Source organism: Vanessa cardui, chromosome 5 (genome assembly GCF_905220365.1).
Source record: "Vanessa cardui chromosome 5, ilVanCard2.1, whole genome shotgun sequence".
Taxonomy (NCBI): Eukaryota; Metazoa; Arthropoda; class Insecta; order Lepidoptera; family Nymphalidae; genus Vanessa; species Vanessa cardui.
Window position 1 is genome coordinate 9,876,541 of NC_061127.1, and position 16,194 is coordinate 9,892,734.

Sequence of the window (16,194 nt, forward strand, 5' to 3'; positions counted from 1 at the left end):
AGTGGTGCTTGCCTGGGTTTGAACCTGCAATCATCGGTTAAGATGCACGCGATGCATTCTAGCCACTGGGCCATCTCAGGTCTTAAATTTTACTTAATAATAATATGAGAATTGCTATCACTTCGTTATTAAAATATTTCTAATTATTTATTTTAATACTTAAAATAGACGTAACTTCGATTGAACGTTTTAAAGCGTCGTTATATAGTTTCACAAACTCGATACTCCTTTGATTTAACAAATATTTAATAGTCAATCTGCGATTGGCAGAATTTGATATACGTATATAGGGTCTACGATTGGGCGCTTGGAAACAGATTCCATCAGATTCATACGAGGTCAGTATCTCGAGAACAGTCAGAAAGCCTGCATATTGCAAAGCCCAATAACCGAGATGAATTTGTGTCTTGATTTAGAACAACAATATGCAACTGGCAGTATCCAATGTATTACATTAATATTAAACATTACAATATATACTATGTTAACAGTATATTTGCGTCATAAATACATACCTATCACGTGAAATTTGATATACATTAGTGATTGTCCGAATTTAAAACAACAGATGTATAATTATAAAATATTTTGATAAGAACAATATGTGCATTTTCATATATAGTATTTGTAATTTATTTTTTATGATTTCATTGAAATATAGCATTTGAATTAACATCTATATTTCCACAATACTTATATTAAGACTTTGTTGATAAAATTGTAGTAGTTGGTATAAAAGAACTTAGTTATACGTTGTATTAGCGACCCGCCCACGCTTTGCATGGGTGCAATGCTGATACTAAATAAACTAAGGAATTTTTCTTGTATTCTTTTACTTATATTATATACAAAAACTTCCCCTTTAATCAATCTATATATATAAAAAAACGCATCAAAATCCGTTGCGTAATTTTAAAGATCTAAGCATAAATAGCGACAAACAGCAGTAAGCGACTTTGTCTTATATTATGTAATTATAATAATTGATACAATAAATCAGATAATTGATCAGTGATAAATTAAACATATAAGAGTATTAAAAATACTATGAGAAATATGGTAAACTTATGTTATATGTATTCTTTTTGATGACGAGATATAAAAAAATAACGCTCTGCAACACCGACCTAGAAAGCAATAACTGTTTGACTTACAGTTGCCATGTCAGCATTATAGGCAGGAGAGACAGAAGCAGAGGTCGACAGTTGTTAGGGCTCTTCCAAACTTCATTCGCGACGATCCCTAAGTATTATTCCATATCTTATTCTAATTAAATATTAAATTAATTCTAAATGAGTGAATTGTTCCATTTTTTAAAACTTGTTTTAAGATGAAAAAATAATTTTTGACCTCGTTAGTTTAGTAGCTAGATTTAAAGACTGCGAATCCTAAGGTCCTGGATTCAAAACCCAAGATCCAGGTTGTACAGATAAGAAAATATATAAATTTTTAATTCTCAATATCAGTAGAAAATGTTCAGGTATAAGGCCGATGATCCTGCATTTGAAATCATTCCGGTCTTTTTATTTACATAAAGTAAGCTCACACTAATATATTCATTTGGTTTTACTTGCACTTTACACAAAATAAGAAAAACGATAAGCAAAAAGTGTAATCTTGAAATTTTGATTGTGATTGCCTGAAAATAAAAACATCCAGCGCAGCCAGATCAACCTTGAAATAATATAAAAAAAAACACGCAGCCACGAACACGTCTGTGGAGATTAGAAGGCCAAAAAATAAACATTTTATTTGTCTTAATATTTCTTTAGACACGTTGATGTTGCGATAAGGCTGATTATGCAGATACATAACATCTCAGTTCCCTTGTCCTCCCAAGTTGGCGTTGGCGTTGGCGTATTGGTGATCTATGTCATGTTAAAATATTTTTACGTCGCTTATGTCTATGGGTGGTGTCAGCTCATCGTTTATGTGCCTGACTTGTGCTATATAAAGAAATCGATTTTCAAAATTCACTTTAATATATAGTAAGGAAAATTGCGATGTAGTATACACCTACTTTATTTAAAATTTAATCTGGTACTGTATGGTGTAGGACGAAGTCGGCATTTTAAGATTTTTTTTTTATTGTTAATACCTGTTGACTTCCAGGCAGGATACATTACATACATATATAGTATTGAACTAATATGATTGTATTTTTTAAATGTTGAAAAAGAGTAACTACTGAGTTTCTCGCTTGTAAACGCCCACTTGAATAAAGTTTATTTTGATTTTTTGATTAAACATGAAGTTAAGGGTACAGGTTAGTTAATAAAACAATATTTTTAACGTGGCTTTATTTTTATCGCTTTTTCTAACTGTTATTCCGCAGGTTCGACGCTGCGCAAAAGAGTTCGTAATATTACTATACTATGCTTAATGCTCGAATGATTTAGAATTTAGAAATTTATTGTAAAAAATATTAATAGTCACCCGCGGTTTTGCTTGCGTTTTAGGGTGTTGGTTGTCACGTGTCTGGCAAAAAAGTAACCCTTGTACTTTCTCGAAGTTCAAATTTCCTTCATACCAAATTTAAACGATTTCGGTTCATTGGTTTGACAGTAAAAGAGCGTAGATAAGTTAGTCCGTGAGTCTTTTAAAAGTGTAGCGTGAAAAAATATACGAAACGAAAAAAAAAATCAGACATTCCGTGAATAAGTCTGTCAGATGGACGATCTTGTTACCCAGCTAGTTAGTGTTAGTTGAGCAGAGATAGTTGAGTCGAAAGTTATTTTTGCAATTTCCTTCGTTTCACTAAGTAATTGAAATAGTTTACGAAATATACAGCGAGGTAGCAAGCAATGTGTGAATTTTAATAATATTGCATATTATTATATACAGATTCTCGTTTTTTTATTTCTTTGGTTAAGGATAAATTTAATTTAAATTCCATAAATATTTTTTCTATACGATTAATTTCGAAACTCTTTTTTATTTAAATTTATAACATCAGTTCTATATGAAGATTTAATATCAACGGAATTTGGACCAAAGGAGCCGAGAGTAGGTTACTTTATTAAATTTATTTCTGTAATAAAATTTATGTTTATTATGCTTTGATATTAAATTAAAAAGATAATAATGGGTTGTTGGTATTAAAATGAGAAACAATTCAATGAAATTTTTACTTGGTAGGGCTTTGTGTAAGCCCGCCTGGGTAGGTACCACCCACTAATGAGATATTATACCGCTAAACAACAGTACGCAGTATTGTTGTGTTCCGGTGTGAAGGGTGAGTGAGCCAGTGTAACTACAGGCACAAGGGACATAGTATCTTCGTTCCCAAGGTTGTTGGCGCATTGACGATGTAAGGAATATTTAATATTTCCTACACCGTCATTGTCTATGGGTGATGGTGACCACTTACCATCAGGTGGCCCATATGCTCGTCCGCCAACCTATTCCATAAATAAAAAGAACTGAAAGTGTTTTTGTCGTAAGTCATTAGCGCTGATGACTTATCGAACATAAAATATTCTGTATCAAAGTTTTTTAAAATATACCCAGAAATAAATACAATAACAAAAAAAATGTTATGTTAAAATTTTCATATTTCCGTAGATCATTTAGTCTTTGAATAATAATCTCGATTGAGATTAGATATGTAAGAAAATTTTTGATTTACCAGAGTTGAGATTCCAGTTCAAAAAAGTAAAGTAGCAAAAAGTTTAGCGACTTCATAATCATTATATTAAGCTATTACTCGCACGAGGCTTTGCTCGTGTTTTAGGGTGTTGATTATCATGTGTTAGGAAAGTTGCCTATGTCCCTTCTTGGAGTCCAAGTTTTCTTTCATCAAATTTGGTTCAGCGGTTTGGTCGTCAACATTTTTAATATTCATATAGATTAAACTATTGTATAGTTCATATCACTCGAGTGGGTATTAGTGCCGTTAGATGGCGCGCGAGTCGCACCAAATACTTAAATGTTTACGTTTGAAGATGCATTGCTATGCATGTCAGGCATTAGATAGTATCGCGGTTAAATATTACGGACATTCCTGTATTGGTTGTACAATACATTACACAATACAAAGTCATTTGCTTTTATCATGTATGTAGTCCTTTTATCGAGAAAAAACGATTCCATCTTCAACAAATAAATAGAAAATAACTCTATGATTAATTACTTGAAGTAATAAAGATAAAATCTATAGATATAATAAAATTGGAGTGTCTGTTTGTAATATTAAAATAGCCCTTTTTACTCAATGCATATGTATGTATGTATTTTATTAACATTTTTTTTACAATTTTTGTCCGTCTGTTTGTTCCGGCTTATCTCTGGAACGGCTAGACCGAGTTTGATAGGACTTTCACTGGCAGATAACTGATGTAATGAGGAGTCACACAGGATATATTTTTTTTAATTATTTATAAAATGTTATCTCAGGGTAGGGCAGCTAGTCAAGTAATAAATAAATTAAAAAAAAAGCATGAACAAGTTCTAGTCTGGACGTAGTCGTATCTAGTGTTTGCGGAGGGAAGCTCGTTTTAAATTGCTCTCATTAGTGTACAACTAATTATGTCCAACGCGTTGCGAGAAAACAAATCGGTATTCTCCATAGTGCGGTAAAATGTAATAGCCGGTGTCTGCTAAACAAATGCATGCGGTTAAATCAGAATACAAAAATTGCATTCTACGAGCACGAAAAACGGGAAATTAAAAACACTTTTTGTTCGTTTTCATTGCGCTATTTTCACACTGTATTCTAAATGCGAGATAATAATATTTAACGATACAATTACTTTTTCGAACGTTAAGTAAATTGAGTGTGAATGTCCCACAGTTGGGTGAAAGCGGAAAACTTGGAGACATATAAGTCTGAGCTGAGATGGCCCAGTGGTTAGAACGCGTGAATCTTAACCGATGATTGCGGGTCCAAACCCAAGCACCACTATATATATATATATATGTGCTTAATTTGTGTTTATAATTCATCTCGTGCTCGACGGTGAAGGAAATGGAAGAATGGAAGAACTTTACTTTACTTTATGAGAAGTCTTCTTTTAAAGAGGTGGTTGGTGTATACACGCTATCGTATTTTATCCGATTCAATTACGTTTCCGATGTTTTCACGATGTTTTCCTTCTCCACCCGCATGGGATGAATTAAAAACACAAATAAAGTATCATATAACTCAGTGGCACTTGTTCGGCCTTGAATCCACAATCCTCGATCGATAGTCACGTGTTCTAATGACGTCACGCCTCAGTTCATTCTTTACCTTTATTAAGAATCTACTATAAACATTCAATACAAAGCCATTGACAATAGGTAGGTGGGCTTTGTGCACGTCGATCTATTTTTTAATATTTTTTTTAAATATGAGACAACATCACATTACTCTGATCCCAATGTAAGTAGCTGAAGCACTTGTGTTATGGAAATCAGAAGTAACGACGGTACCACAAACACCCAGACCCAAGACAACATAGAAAACTAATGGTATCACAGGATCTCGGAGTGGCGTACCCATGAAAACCGGTGTGCCCACCACTCGACCATGGAGGTCTTGGTAGATGCAATCCACTCAGTAGATAATCTACCGCGGGAATTAGTAGGTTGGGTTCCGATTTAAAAGAAGAGTGACCCAGTATAATTATGTGTACAAGGGACATAACAACTAAGCTCACAAGGCATGGTTATTATTTCAGACAGCGCCAATGTCTATGGGCTGTGTTTTCCACTTCCCATGAGATAGTCCCTCTGCCTGTTCTATCTATTGCATAAAAGTCTTATAAACCACTCGATTTTTTTATTTTCTTCAATTACAATAATATGAATATATTTATTTGTAACAACGCTTATAATAAAAAAAAGTACGTTTTTGTATGAAGGATATATAACGCAATATATCATGTTTGTTTTTAATATAGTCCGAAACGTTTTATACTTCCAAACATTATTTCTTTACTAATACTATCATATATAAGACTTATTTAATGAAATGTATAACAACATACGTAAACTATACTTAATAACTTAACGAAAATAAACTTAATGTGTGTAAAAAGAAAACCAGGAATGAATCTCTCCATTTTTTTTCTAACCTCCGATGCAAAAGAGTATGCAATATTTAACGTGTTGATCTGTATGTTTGTTTGTGGCACCATAGCTCCGAAACGGATAAACCGATTTTGATTCCGTATTTTTTTTTGTTTGACATATATATGGTGAGTGGTTTAGCTATGATTAAAATCTTAACCTATTTGAAGATAATGAACACATGGCTTGTGTTACACCTTATAAGTATTATAAATGTAAACATGTGTTCGTTCGTTGTTTATTCACACATAGATAAAAAAAATGTACTTATTTTACGTGTAGTTAATTTATCCATTCCGATCCGAGATGGCCCAGTGGTTAGAATGCGTGCATCTTAACCGGTGATTGCAGGTTCAAACCCAGGGAGAGGAGGCCTTAGCCCAGCAGTAAGAAATTTACTGGCTGTTGTTGTGTTATTTATCTGAGTCATAAATGCTATACTTCATATATTTTCATACTTATGATTTAATAGTTAATATTTATATAAAATGGATTCGGTAATTATTACATCATATTTTACGCTCAGCGACATAATTAGAAATAATATTAATAATGATTACGATATAAAGCGATCTTGTAACTTAATAGGCTGTGTCGTTCATATTTTATCGGCTAGCTTGCAGATGTCTCTTTCGCAGTGTGTTTTTGTAATCCAACAGAGATGAACGGGCGGACCGAGGCTTGTTATATTATATTTATATTATTTAATTACTTGGTAAGAATTTATTTAATTTTATTTAAATTAATTGTATGGTCTTTTATTTAATTTTGTTGGTTAATATTGAGGTTTTATTTAATGTATATTATGATTTTTTAGACTACCGTCAGTACTTTGTCCTATCCACTAAATGACGGGCATACAATACCAGCGGTTGCACTCGGTACCAGTTTAGGACATTTGGCAGACGTAAGTATGTAGTGTATTTCACAAAATAAGTTATATACCTTCATGGAGTTGAGTTGAGAATGAATGAAGAGGTCATTCTTCATTCATTCTCAACTCAGCTAGTGGCTTATTTTCATTCTGCATACTTATGGAGTATTTTATATTAAACTACCATTATTTCTTCCTTAGTTATTGTTTATAATGTTTAATTGTTTTAACTAGTTTTGGGTTAGTATTACTTAGTTAAGATTATTATTACTATTAAAGCCAAGTCCGTAAATTAATACTGCAAACATAATTCAGCTTTATATATGACATATTTTGTTTATAAACAAAAACATAGAATTCCATGCTTATAGTTAATAACGATATATGGTACTACAGCCGATGTTCGACATCGTAAAACATGTTTGTACATGGCCAGGGCACGAGAGTGTTACCAGTGAACCATTCGCTCGCACACGCAGTAGAATGGGCGCTGGAAGCCGGTTACAAGCACATTGACACCGCTACCTTGTACCGCGTCGAGGATGAAGTCGGTCTTGGCGTACAAGACTATATACGTGCCAATAATGCCAATAGAAGCGATGTTTACATCACCACCAAAGTAAGCATAAGCAATATAAACCTAACCAACGATCTAGCTAAAATTTAAAATTATATACGAATTCCATTTTACGTAATGCGACTCTCGAAAAATATATTTATTATTACCTATAAATAACTCTTATTTCAACGCGTAGAACGAAACGTTTTTAAACAGGAACAAACATAATCCCGATAGCTAAAATTTCTTTCATAAAACGTTTATTTTCTTTTCCCAAGACGTAACGCTATATATGTTTTTTGTGAGACGCTTTTTTTATCAAATATCGTTGTTATCATGTTCGTTCTATATCGTGGAATAAGGAATTGTGTTATGTGGATATCTTTATTTAGTTATGGAACGACGCCCACGAACAAAACGATGTGATACCAGCTCTGAGGAAATCGTTAAAAGAATTGCGCCTAGATAAGGTTGATCTGTATCTAATGCATTATCCAATGGCATATACGGTGAGTAAACGTTTATGATTATGTATTTAATACAGAATAAGATTTTTTTACATGAATAAGGATATTATCATATTATATGCGAAAAGCCTCAACGTTGAATCAGATTATTCAGCACAGATAATATTCAAACATGTATTTTTTTTATCTTTTTTTTTCGGTAATTTGAATTTAAATAACTTGAAACATATACAACCTTTTCTAATATATTGAAATAATGTTAATTTGTATGTTAGTAATTGAAAATAAATATGTATTATTTTTATGATTTATTTCAATCATTAACTTTTATTTAACTCGAGTCCTATTATGCGATTAAATCGAAAAGTAATCTCGTTTGAGTTTGAACAACGTCAAAGATAAACAACAGTACGGGGGCGTATTAAACTTCGTAATATAGCTTTTGATTACAATTACTTTGTGTCAATCAGCATGTAACTTGTTTCGAGGCGAACATGTTGTTAGCTTTGACTTGGGAGTTTCCCATTTTATTCCGTTCTCTCAGCTTATTATCTTTGAGAATAAACTTTTAGGTTCGTCAAGTGCAAATATTAAACATCATAATCATGAAATGGTCGTACGCAAAAGGGAAGCAATTTTAATAAAAAAGGCCTAAGCGCCATGTTGTGGGTTAAATCAAAATAGTCTCTATTTTTAACCGACTTCAAAAAAAGGAGGAGGTTCTCAATTCGTCGGGGCCTTTTTTTTTTTTTTTTTTTTTATTTTTTATGTATGTTACCGAATTACTCGAAGATGGCTGGGCCGATTTTGACAATTCTTTTTTTGTTTGAAAGGGCATGTTTTATAGGTGGTCCCATTGTCAGGAGATCAGGATCTGATGGTGGGATCATGGAGAAATCGAGGGAACTCCTCAAATTTTATAGGCACACCTATAGTGATTTCGGTTTTATTCAAAGTGCCTTGGTCATATGCTCACGAAAAGTGACATTTGATGAAGTAGAACTGATGATGAAGACCACAACTGGTAATCAGAACCAATTAGTAAGTAACTATTTTACGGGTTTAGTTCTATTTCTTTAAGATAGTCGTCAAGCAATTGATGTTAGTAAACATACCTATGATGAAGTCTAGCTGATGGTGGACTACCAGGAGAACTCCTCAATGATTAACGGCATTGCATCGGGAAAAATGGTATTGTCTAATTGGCGATGAGACAGTTAACATTAGGCTATTGTAACTTAGGTAACGCTTAATTTGAGTTGCAGTCCACATCGTATTGAAACGGCGTTGAGTTATGTTTAGAGTCGAAAGCCGAAATCTACTGAGTATAATAAAGTGAATGACAAACACTACCAATTGTAATTATAAATAACAAAACAACACTGAAAAGCAGTAAATAAATTTTTATAAATAAAAAAAAACCGCCTTCAAAAATGAACTAAAAAGAAAAAATAATCAGTTACATCCATATCCAATTTACGATTTTTTAATCACCTTTTGAAGTCGGTGCCAACAAAGTTAATAAATTCCTATATTGAAATCATTTAATTTGTATCGATAGTAAGGTTTGTCTAATGGTGTAATCTATACAACAAAAAAAAGATTTAGTTTTTGTATGTATGTATTATGTATAATGTACCTATATTAGCAATGTAGGCACCGACTTTGAGAGGTGATTAAAAAATCGTAAATTGGATATGGATGTAACTGATTATTTTTTCTTTTTAGTTCATTTTTGAAGGCGGTTTTTTTTTATTTATAAAAATTTATAATAATCTGTTATGTTGTTAAATATAAAATTTTCTTTATATTTCCCTTAAATAAGCTGAGATGGCCCAGTGGTTAGAACGCGTGCGTCTTAACCGATGATTTCGGGTTCAAACCCAGGCAAATGTCACTACATATGTGCATAATTCGTGTTTTTCATTCATCTTGTGCTCAGCGGTGAAAGGAAATATCGTGAGGAAACCGTATGTGTCTAATTTGATCGAAATTCTACCACATGTGCATTCCACCAATCCGCATTGGAACAGCGTGGTGGAATATGTTCCGAACCATCTCCTTAATGGGAGAGGAGGCCTTAGCCCAGCTGTGGGAAAGTTACAGGCTGTTACTTTCCCTTAAGTGATGTTTTAGTTTAATTTAAGAACGTCGGTATTTCCTTTTTTTAAACTTTACTGTGGAAAGGTATTTCTATACGTATATCCTTTAAAGGTAACAACTATTGTAGTCAAAGCAATATCACTTTCTAACATTTCACGACTGTGTTTTGCGGTCACCTTTGAGTTTGAATAGAATACCTCTGACACATCAAAGATTTGCAGAATTTCCGCTCCATCTAATGGTTGAAACTTACTTAAAATTCAGTTTGAATATTTGGCTCACTTATACCATATGGATGAAGGATATCAAGGATATCAAAAAGTTTAATTTAGAAATATCTACTTGCTACAATCGACTTCAATATAATCGATTATATAAAAATCCAAACAATTTTGACTTTGTCATTTCTGATGTTTTGTAAATCTCTGGACGAAGTGAATGCTTTATGATTTTTTTTTATTTCTTTGATAATTAGCCAATAAAATTGTCTCTTATTTCGTAGATTTAAAGTTATTGAATATCAATTAATGAAAATATTTATATTTTTAGAAAAACGGCGAAATCAGTGACACAGATTACTTGGAAACATGGAAAGGTTTGGAAGATGCCAAAGACCAGGGCCTCACAGACTCCATAGGCGTTTCGAATTTCAACATCACGCAAATGACGAGACTGTGGGAAAATTCTAGAATAAAACCAGCTGTTTTACAAATTGAGGTCGTTTATAAAATGATTCAGCAATTTATATAAACCGTAAATTGATTCATTACCTTTTTTAAAGTTTTGGAAGTATCGGTTAACACTATGATAATACTATTTATATAACGGACATTTTATTCAATAAATCGGCATATTGGGAGATAACACAGTACATCTGTTTGTTGTATAGAACATTGTTCGTTCCTCACAAAAGATATTTTTTTGGACTCGACAAAAGTTTTCCTTTAAGTTACGTTGCTCGGCTGTGAGTTGGCAAAATGCTTTTCACCTCAAGATGTTTTTTAAATCGCGCAATAATTTTCAAATGTGTCTCACTTAAAATATCTTAGTAAATAGTGTCTTCCAAATAGACCAATTTGCAGTGGCAGATTAACAAATATGCCGCTAGTAGGCTAGTAGTTTATTCAATTTTTGCCGCCCCTACTGACTTTTGAAATTTAATACGTTCTTTTTGTTCACAATCATATTGATTACATTTATTCTGAAATTGCAACTTTATAATTTGTGTTCCATCGTCTTCATTGCATCGACTTTTTCCCGTTAATAATATGATAATAGTATGATTATGAACTGGGTGATATTTCTGTCAGTTACTAGATTATTTTTCCAACCCGCTAGATAGTGACGAGTATATGGATTACGGACGTAATGTGCAAACAAATTTGGGCTAAATTTGCCACCCCTCCTAATCTGCCGCCCTAGGCTCCAGCCTACTTAGCCTATTGGTAAATCCGCCACTGCTAATTTGTTTGTTAAAAAAAGAACAGACAGATTTATTTTAAAGTATAAAAGAGATTACGAGATGGAAATCGAGTACATCAAAATAGCCTATAATAAAAAATTACATTTAGAAGAATCGAAGTCGTGACCGTTACTATCATTGATCCCAACAATCGATGTCATTAAAATAACATCATCCTAATTTAATCACAGGTAAATCCCACAATGACAAACGACGAGTTAATAAACTGGTGCCAGGAGCGTGGAGTGGTGGTTATGGCATATACACCATTCGGCGCCATACTTGGCCGCAAAACTGACGCGCCGCCACCACGCGCCGACCACCCGGTGCTTGTACGCTTAGCTGACAAGTACAAGAAAACCGTGGCACAAATTCTCCTAAGATATTTAGTAAGTGGTAATAAGCACAATAATTATGGAAATAATAATTGTCTTTTTTTTAATTCAATTTACTACATCCACAGTCTCGCAGATGCCCGTTCCTTTTTATACATTTTATATTAAATTACAATTTGGCGTTTTATATTTTATATAAATATTTTATACTAAACATCAGCAGATCTTCGCTGGAAATCATTTTTGTCGTCTTCTTGGGAGAAGTGGCCCACACTGATATTTTTTTAAAAATAATTTATACATAATCTATAATAAATAATATATAATAAAAATATATAGCAGTATATGTGTAATTCGTATTACTACAATCCAGCGGGTCCTTGTCCGCGCTTGACCAGAGAGAGCACAGCCTTAATAATTATGTCTAACACGAATGGGTAATGCCAGTAAGTCTACGGAGGTTTTAATGCGTATTCGTACTACGTATGAATGTTTTTGTTGATTTATTTTCTATTGAAAAGAATTGGCGTAACGGAATTTGTAGGCGTTATCATAAGATTTTTATGTCGTCAGAATGCACGGCAATCGATAAAAATCTCTAGATTGTTTTTTGTAAAGGCAATTCAGAAACATTTTATAGGATGAAATTTTTAAATAAGCTTTGAAAATTTGTGAAACACGTATTTCTTTGCTGCAAATAAATTCTTACTTACTTACTAAATATTGCAAGGTTATATAGCCAAAGTAGTGTACATCTATTTTGGATTTACCTTACTAATTAATCCTATTTTATTGTTTTATCTCAATATTTGTTTGAAGGAGTTGGCTGATGAAGTTTTTGGCTGTCTCCTCAACAGAGGGAACATTTAAGCACTTAGAATAATAATAATGCTTTTCAAGTAATTCGTTTGTGATAAGATATATAGGTATTTATATTATTTGTTTATTTTGTTGTACATATCATGATTACCCTTATTCCAACCGTGCGATACTAGGACAGGTACCTAGTAATAAATTTTTTTTTATGGTATAGGTTGGCAGACGACTAAATGGGCCACCTGATGGTAAATGGGCACCATCACCCATAGACAATGACGCTGTAAGAAATATTAACTATTCCTTACATAGTCAATGTGCCACCAACCTTGGGAACTAAGATCTTATGTCCCTTGCGCCTATGGTTACATTGGCTCACTCACCCTTCAAACCGGAACACAACAATACTGAGTACTGTTATTTGGCGGTAAAATAACTGACGAGTGGGTGGTACCTACCCAGACGGGCTTGCACAAAGCCCTACCAACAGTGGATCAGTACCAGTAGTACCAATGAATATATAATATAGATATTGATATAAAAAATATGAAGTTTATTAAGTGATTAATGTTATAAAACGCTTACAGCTGGAGCGTCAATTGGTCGCGATTCCAAGGTCTACGAACAAGGAACGCATCAAGGAAAACATCAACATTTTAGACTTTTCACTAACATCCGAGGAAGTTGAGGAGTTATCGAGATTTAACAATAATTATCGTCTAAGAACACCCGCTAAGTGGTATGCCCATCCCCATTTCCCGTTCGAGAAAAAGAACCTTACTCCTGAAGAAATAGAGTACATAATCTCTCACAGTAAGGATGATTAAAATATGGTAAAACGCTCGGAAGCCTTCTTTTAAATTTGTAAGAATTTAATGGATAAAAAGATTTTTCGGCTGATGGATTAACTGCAAAGATCCATTAAGAATTGTTTGTTATTTAAAGTCGCAAATCTCATATTCGAAAGAGGACGTGCCAAAAAGTTTTTATATTTGTCGTATTATATAATTAGTTACATAAAAATACTAGAAATATGTATATATTACTTTGTGTTTTAATTGTCCCCGTTTAAATATTTCTGAATTAATATAAACTAGGTATTATTACTGATATTTTAAACAAAATGTATGGATAGTTGGTTACTTTCACGCAAAAATGCTGAACGGATTTTAATGAAACTTTAGAACAATATATGTTATACACATGAAAACCAAATACTTAAATGCGAGAGCAGATGCGGGCTAAAACTAGTTTAATATAATCCAGTACAGCAAATATTATTGTACATCGATCAAATCTATTAAAGATACCTATGTACTTATATAATCTACATAGTGGAAAGTACTTGTTTAATTTACAATTTGATACCTACTGATTCTACCAGCTTAAAAACATATGCGATATTAAATTAAAACTTTCTAGAAATTTCATTTTCCTTAATGAAATCGTCGTCTACATTCATTTCAGGAATTTTGATAATTAATTTAGATCGGATCTCTATCTCATCTTGCGAGGATCTTATAAGTATCGTGTAGCCGTTTTAATCTCCTTAGTGCTATACAAGTGAAATCTTTCAACCGCAAGTATAAAGAAATACCGCTTTTATATCAGCTTCAGAGGCTCACAGATGATCTAATTAGTTTCAACGAGCTTTGTTTATTTTCTTAGACGTGTATTAAATAAACTAAGGCCGACGATGGAGGTAAGGACTAAGGAGGATTTTACTTATTTTTTTTTAAATAACTTTTATTACTTGTATTTTTTTTTATAAAGGAAAGCGGTTTAACTTCTTATCTTATTAAATAATAACTGATTAAAATGATTTTGAATATCTAATATATTAGGTTATCGTATGTAAATTAAGACTAACCGCTTTAATAATGACTTTAAGATATAATCGGTGTTAATTATTAAGAATTAATTATTATTAAGTAATGTGTAGGTACGATAAAATGGGTAAAATTATAGTTTAAAATAATTGAATAAAGATGATTTTAAAGTAAATAAGTAAGAAAGATTCCAATATAGCGGAGGATAAAGATTATTGCCATATTTTTTATTTAATTTAAATTTGTAAACAGTACTTTAGTAAAGTTACATAAATTTCATTAAAATAAAAAGCTAAAATAAATACCTGCGATGAGAAAGAATTTCACTTGAAAAAAAATATTTTAAAACCATTAAGATTAGCAATAAATATCATACTGTATTATCAAAATAAAAATGCATTAAAAAGAAAAAAAAAAACAAAATAAATTTACAATAGTAGGCAAATTCAGCATAGAAAAATAGATTCGAGAGGAGAGACGAAGCTTGGAGGATTGGACGCTTGAAAGAAATATGAAATTTTGGTGGATCAGTCTATTTTGACACAGTTCCACATAAAATAGTGTTTTCAACTCGACATAATTCTTGTTAAATAAAATACTCAGAACTAAGTTTGTTTTTAAGGCTCTTTTTAAAATTTTTGACAAATATTTTATATGGGTCATACGTGTACGAGTCAATTGTCTTAGCCTTGAGGCTATCTACGATTCTGGAGTCGAAGATTATTAAGTTTCAAGACTTAATAAAATATGAACATTTTATTTTCCTTGGAGTTAAAACCTTACCTTTTTAAAATATTACCATGAAATTATTACAAAAAATATTTATTTATTTATATATAATGCCAAACTGCGTGCATCATATTATTATTGTCATTACAGAGCTGTGTCCTAATTCGATATTAAGGCACTTTAAAAATATATACACAAACAATATATATATTTAAAATATCTATCCATGTTATAATATAATAAGTAAAATGAAATAAAATAAGTCATGTACTGCACGTGCACTCATACATGAAACAAAAATATATATTTTTTGCGTCACAAGTTTACCAAAACAATTTCTATTAATCATGGCGCTCATGTGCCATATAGTGTATTGACTTTAATTTACTGTATAAATATTTTATTAGAAACAGCTCAACTACTCAGACAATTCGAATTAGTGCTTAAAAGGATTATCGTGTAAGAAAATATCTTTGTACAATAAATGTAATAATAAAATTTGTTAGAACAGCCTCACTTGGGACGATACGAGTTTCTTTTTATAAATTGCTTGCGCTATGAGGGCTCTTTACATTTTGTTTTCAGTTACATGTCCTCTAATACCATATAAATATACTCTATATTTATATGGTATTAGACTATAAGATTTAAATATTTTTTTGTTTTCTTCAATTTGATTTTATTAATTTGAAATATGAAGACAACACTTTATCATTATTTATTTTATATGAATTGATGACTCATGTATGCTCTTTCTGACATAATTAATCGAAGGGCAAACATATGTACCACGTGCTAGTATGTGGGCACCATCAGTGGCGGCGTAAGGCATGGGTGGTGTGGTCCACCGAAATTTGAAAAAGTACAACATAACATTGGGATCAGAGTACTGAAAAAAAAGCAAGGGCCTCGCAAACTGCATCTTGCCCACATTAAGATTCGATCTTGCGCCGCTATTGGGCACAATAG

General features: G+C 32.2%; 1 protein-coding gene across 1 annotated transcript; it reads left to right on the forward strand.

The window, feature by feature from the left end:
• The first annotated feature begins 4,512 nt into the window (after nucleotides 1–4,512).
• On the forward strand, nucleotides 4,513–13,707 carry LOC124530027 (aldo-keto reductase AKR2E4-like). The gene is made up of 8 exons (XM_047104000.1): nucleotides 4,513–4,557; nucleotides 6,668–6,766; nucleotides 6,869–6,958; nucleotides 7,362–7,544; nucleotides 7,877–7,993; nucleotides 10,604–10,771; nucleotides 11,708–11,905; nucleotides 13,255–13,707. Exons 1-8 carry the CDS (start codon nucleotides 4,528–4,530, stop codon nucleotides 13,492–13,494), a joined length of 1,125 nt encoding a protein of 374 aa, XP_046959956.1. The 5' UTR covers nucleotides 4,513–4,527; the 3' UTR covers nucleotides 13,495–13,707.
• The last annotated feature ends 2,487 nt before the right edge of the window (nucleotides 13,708–16,194 follow it).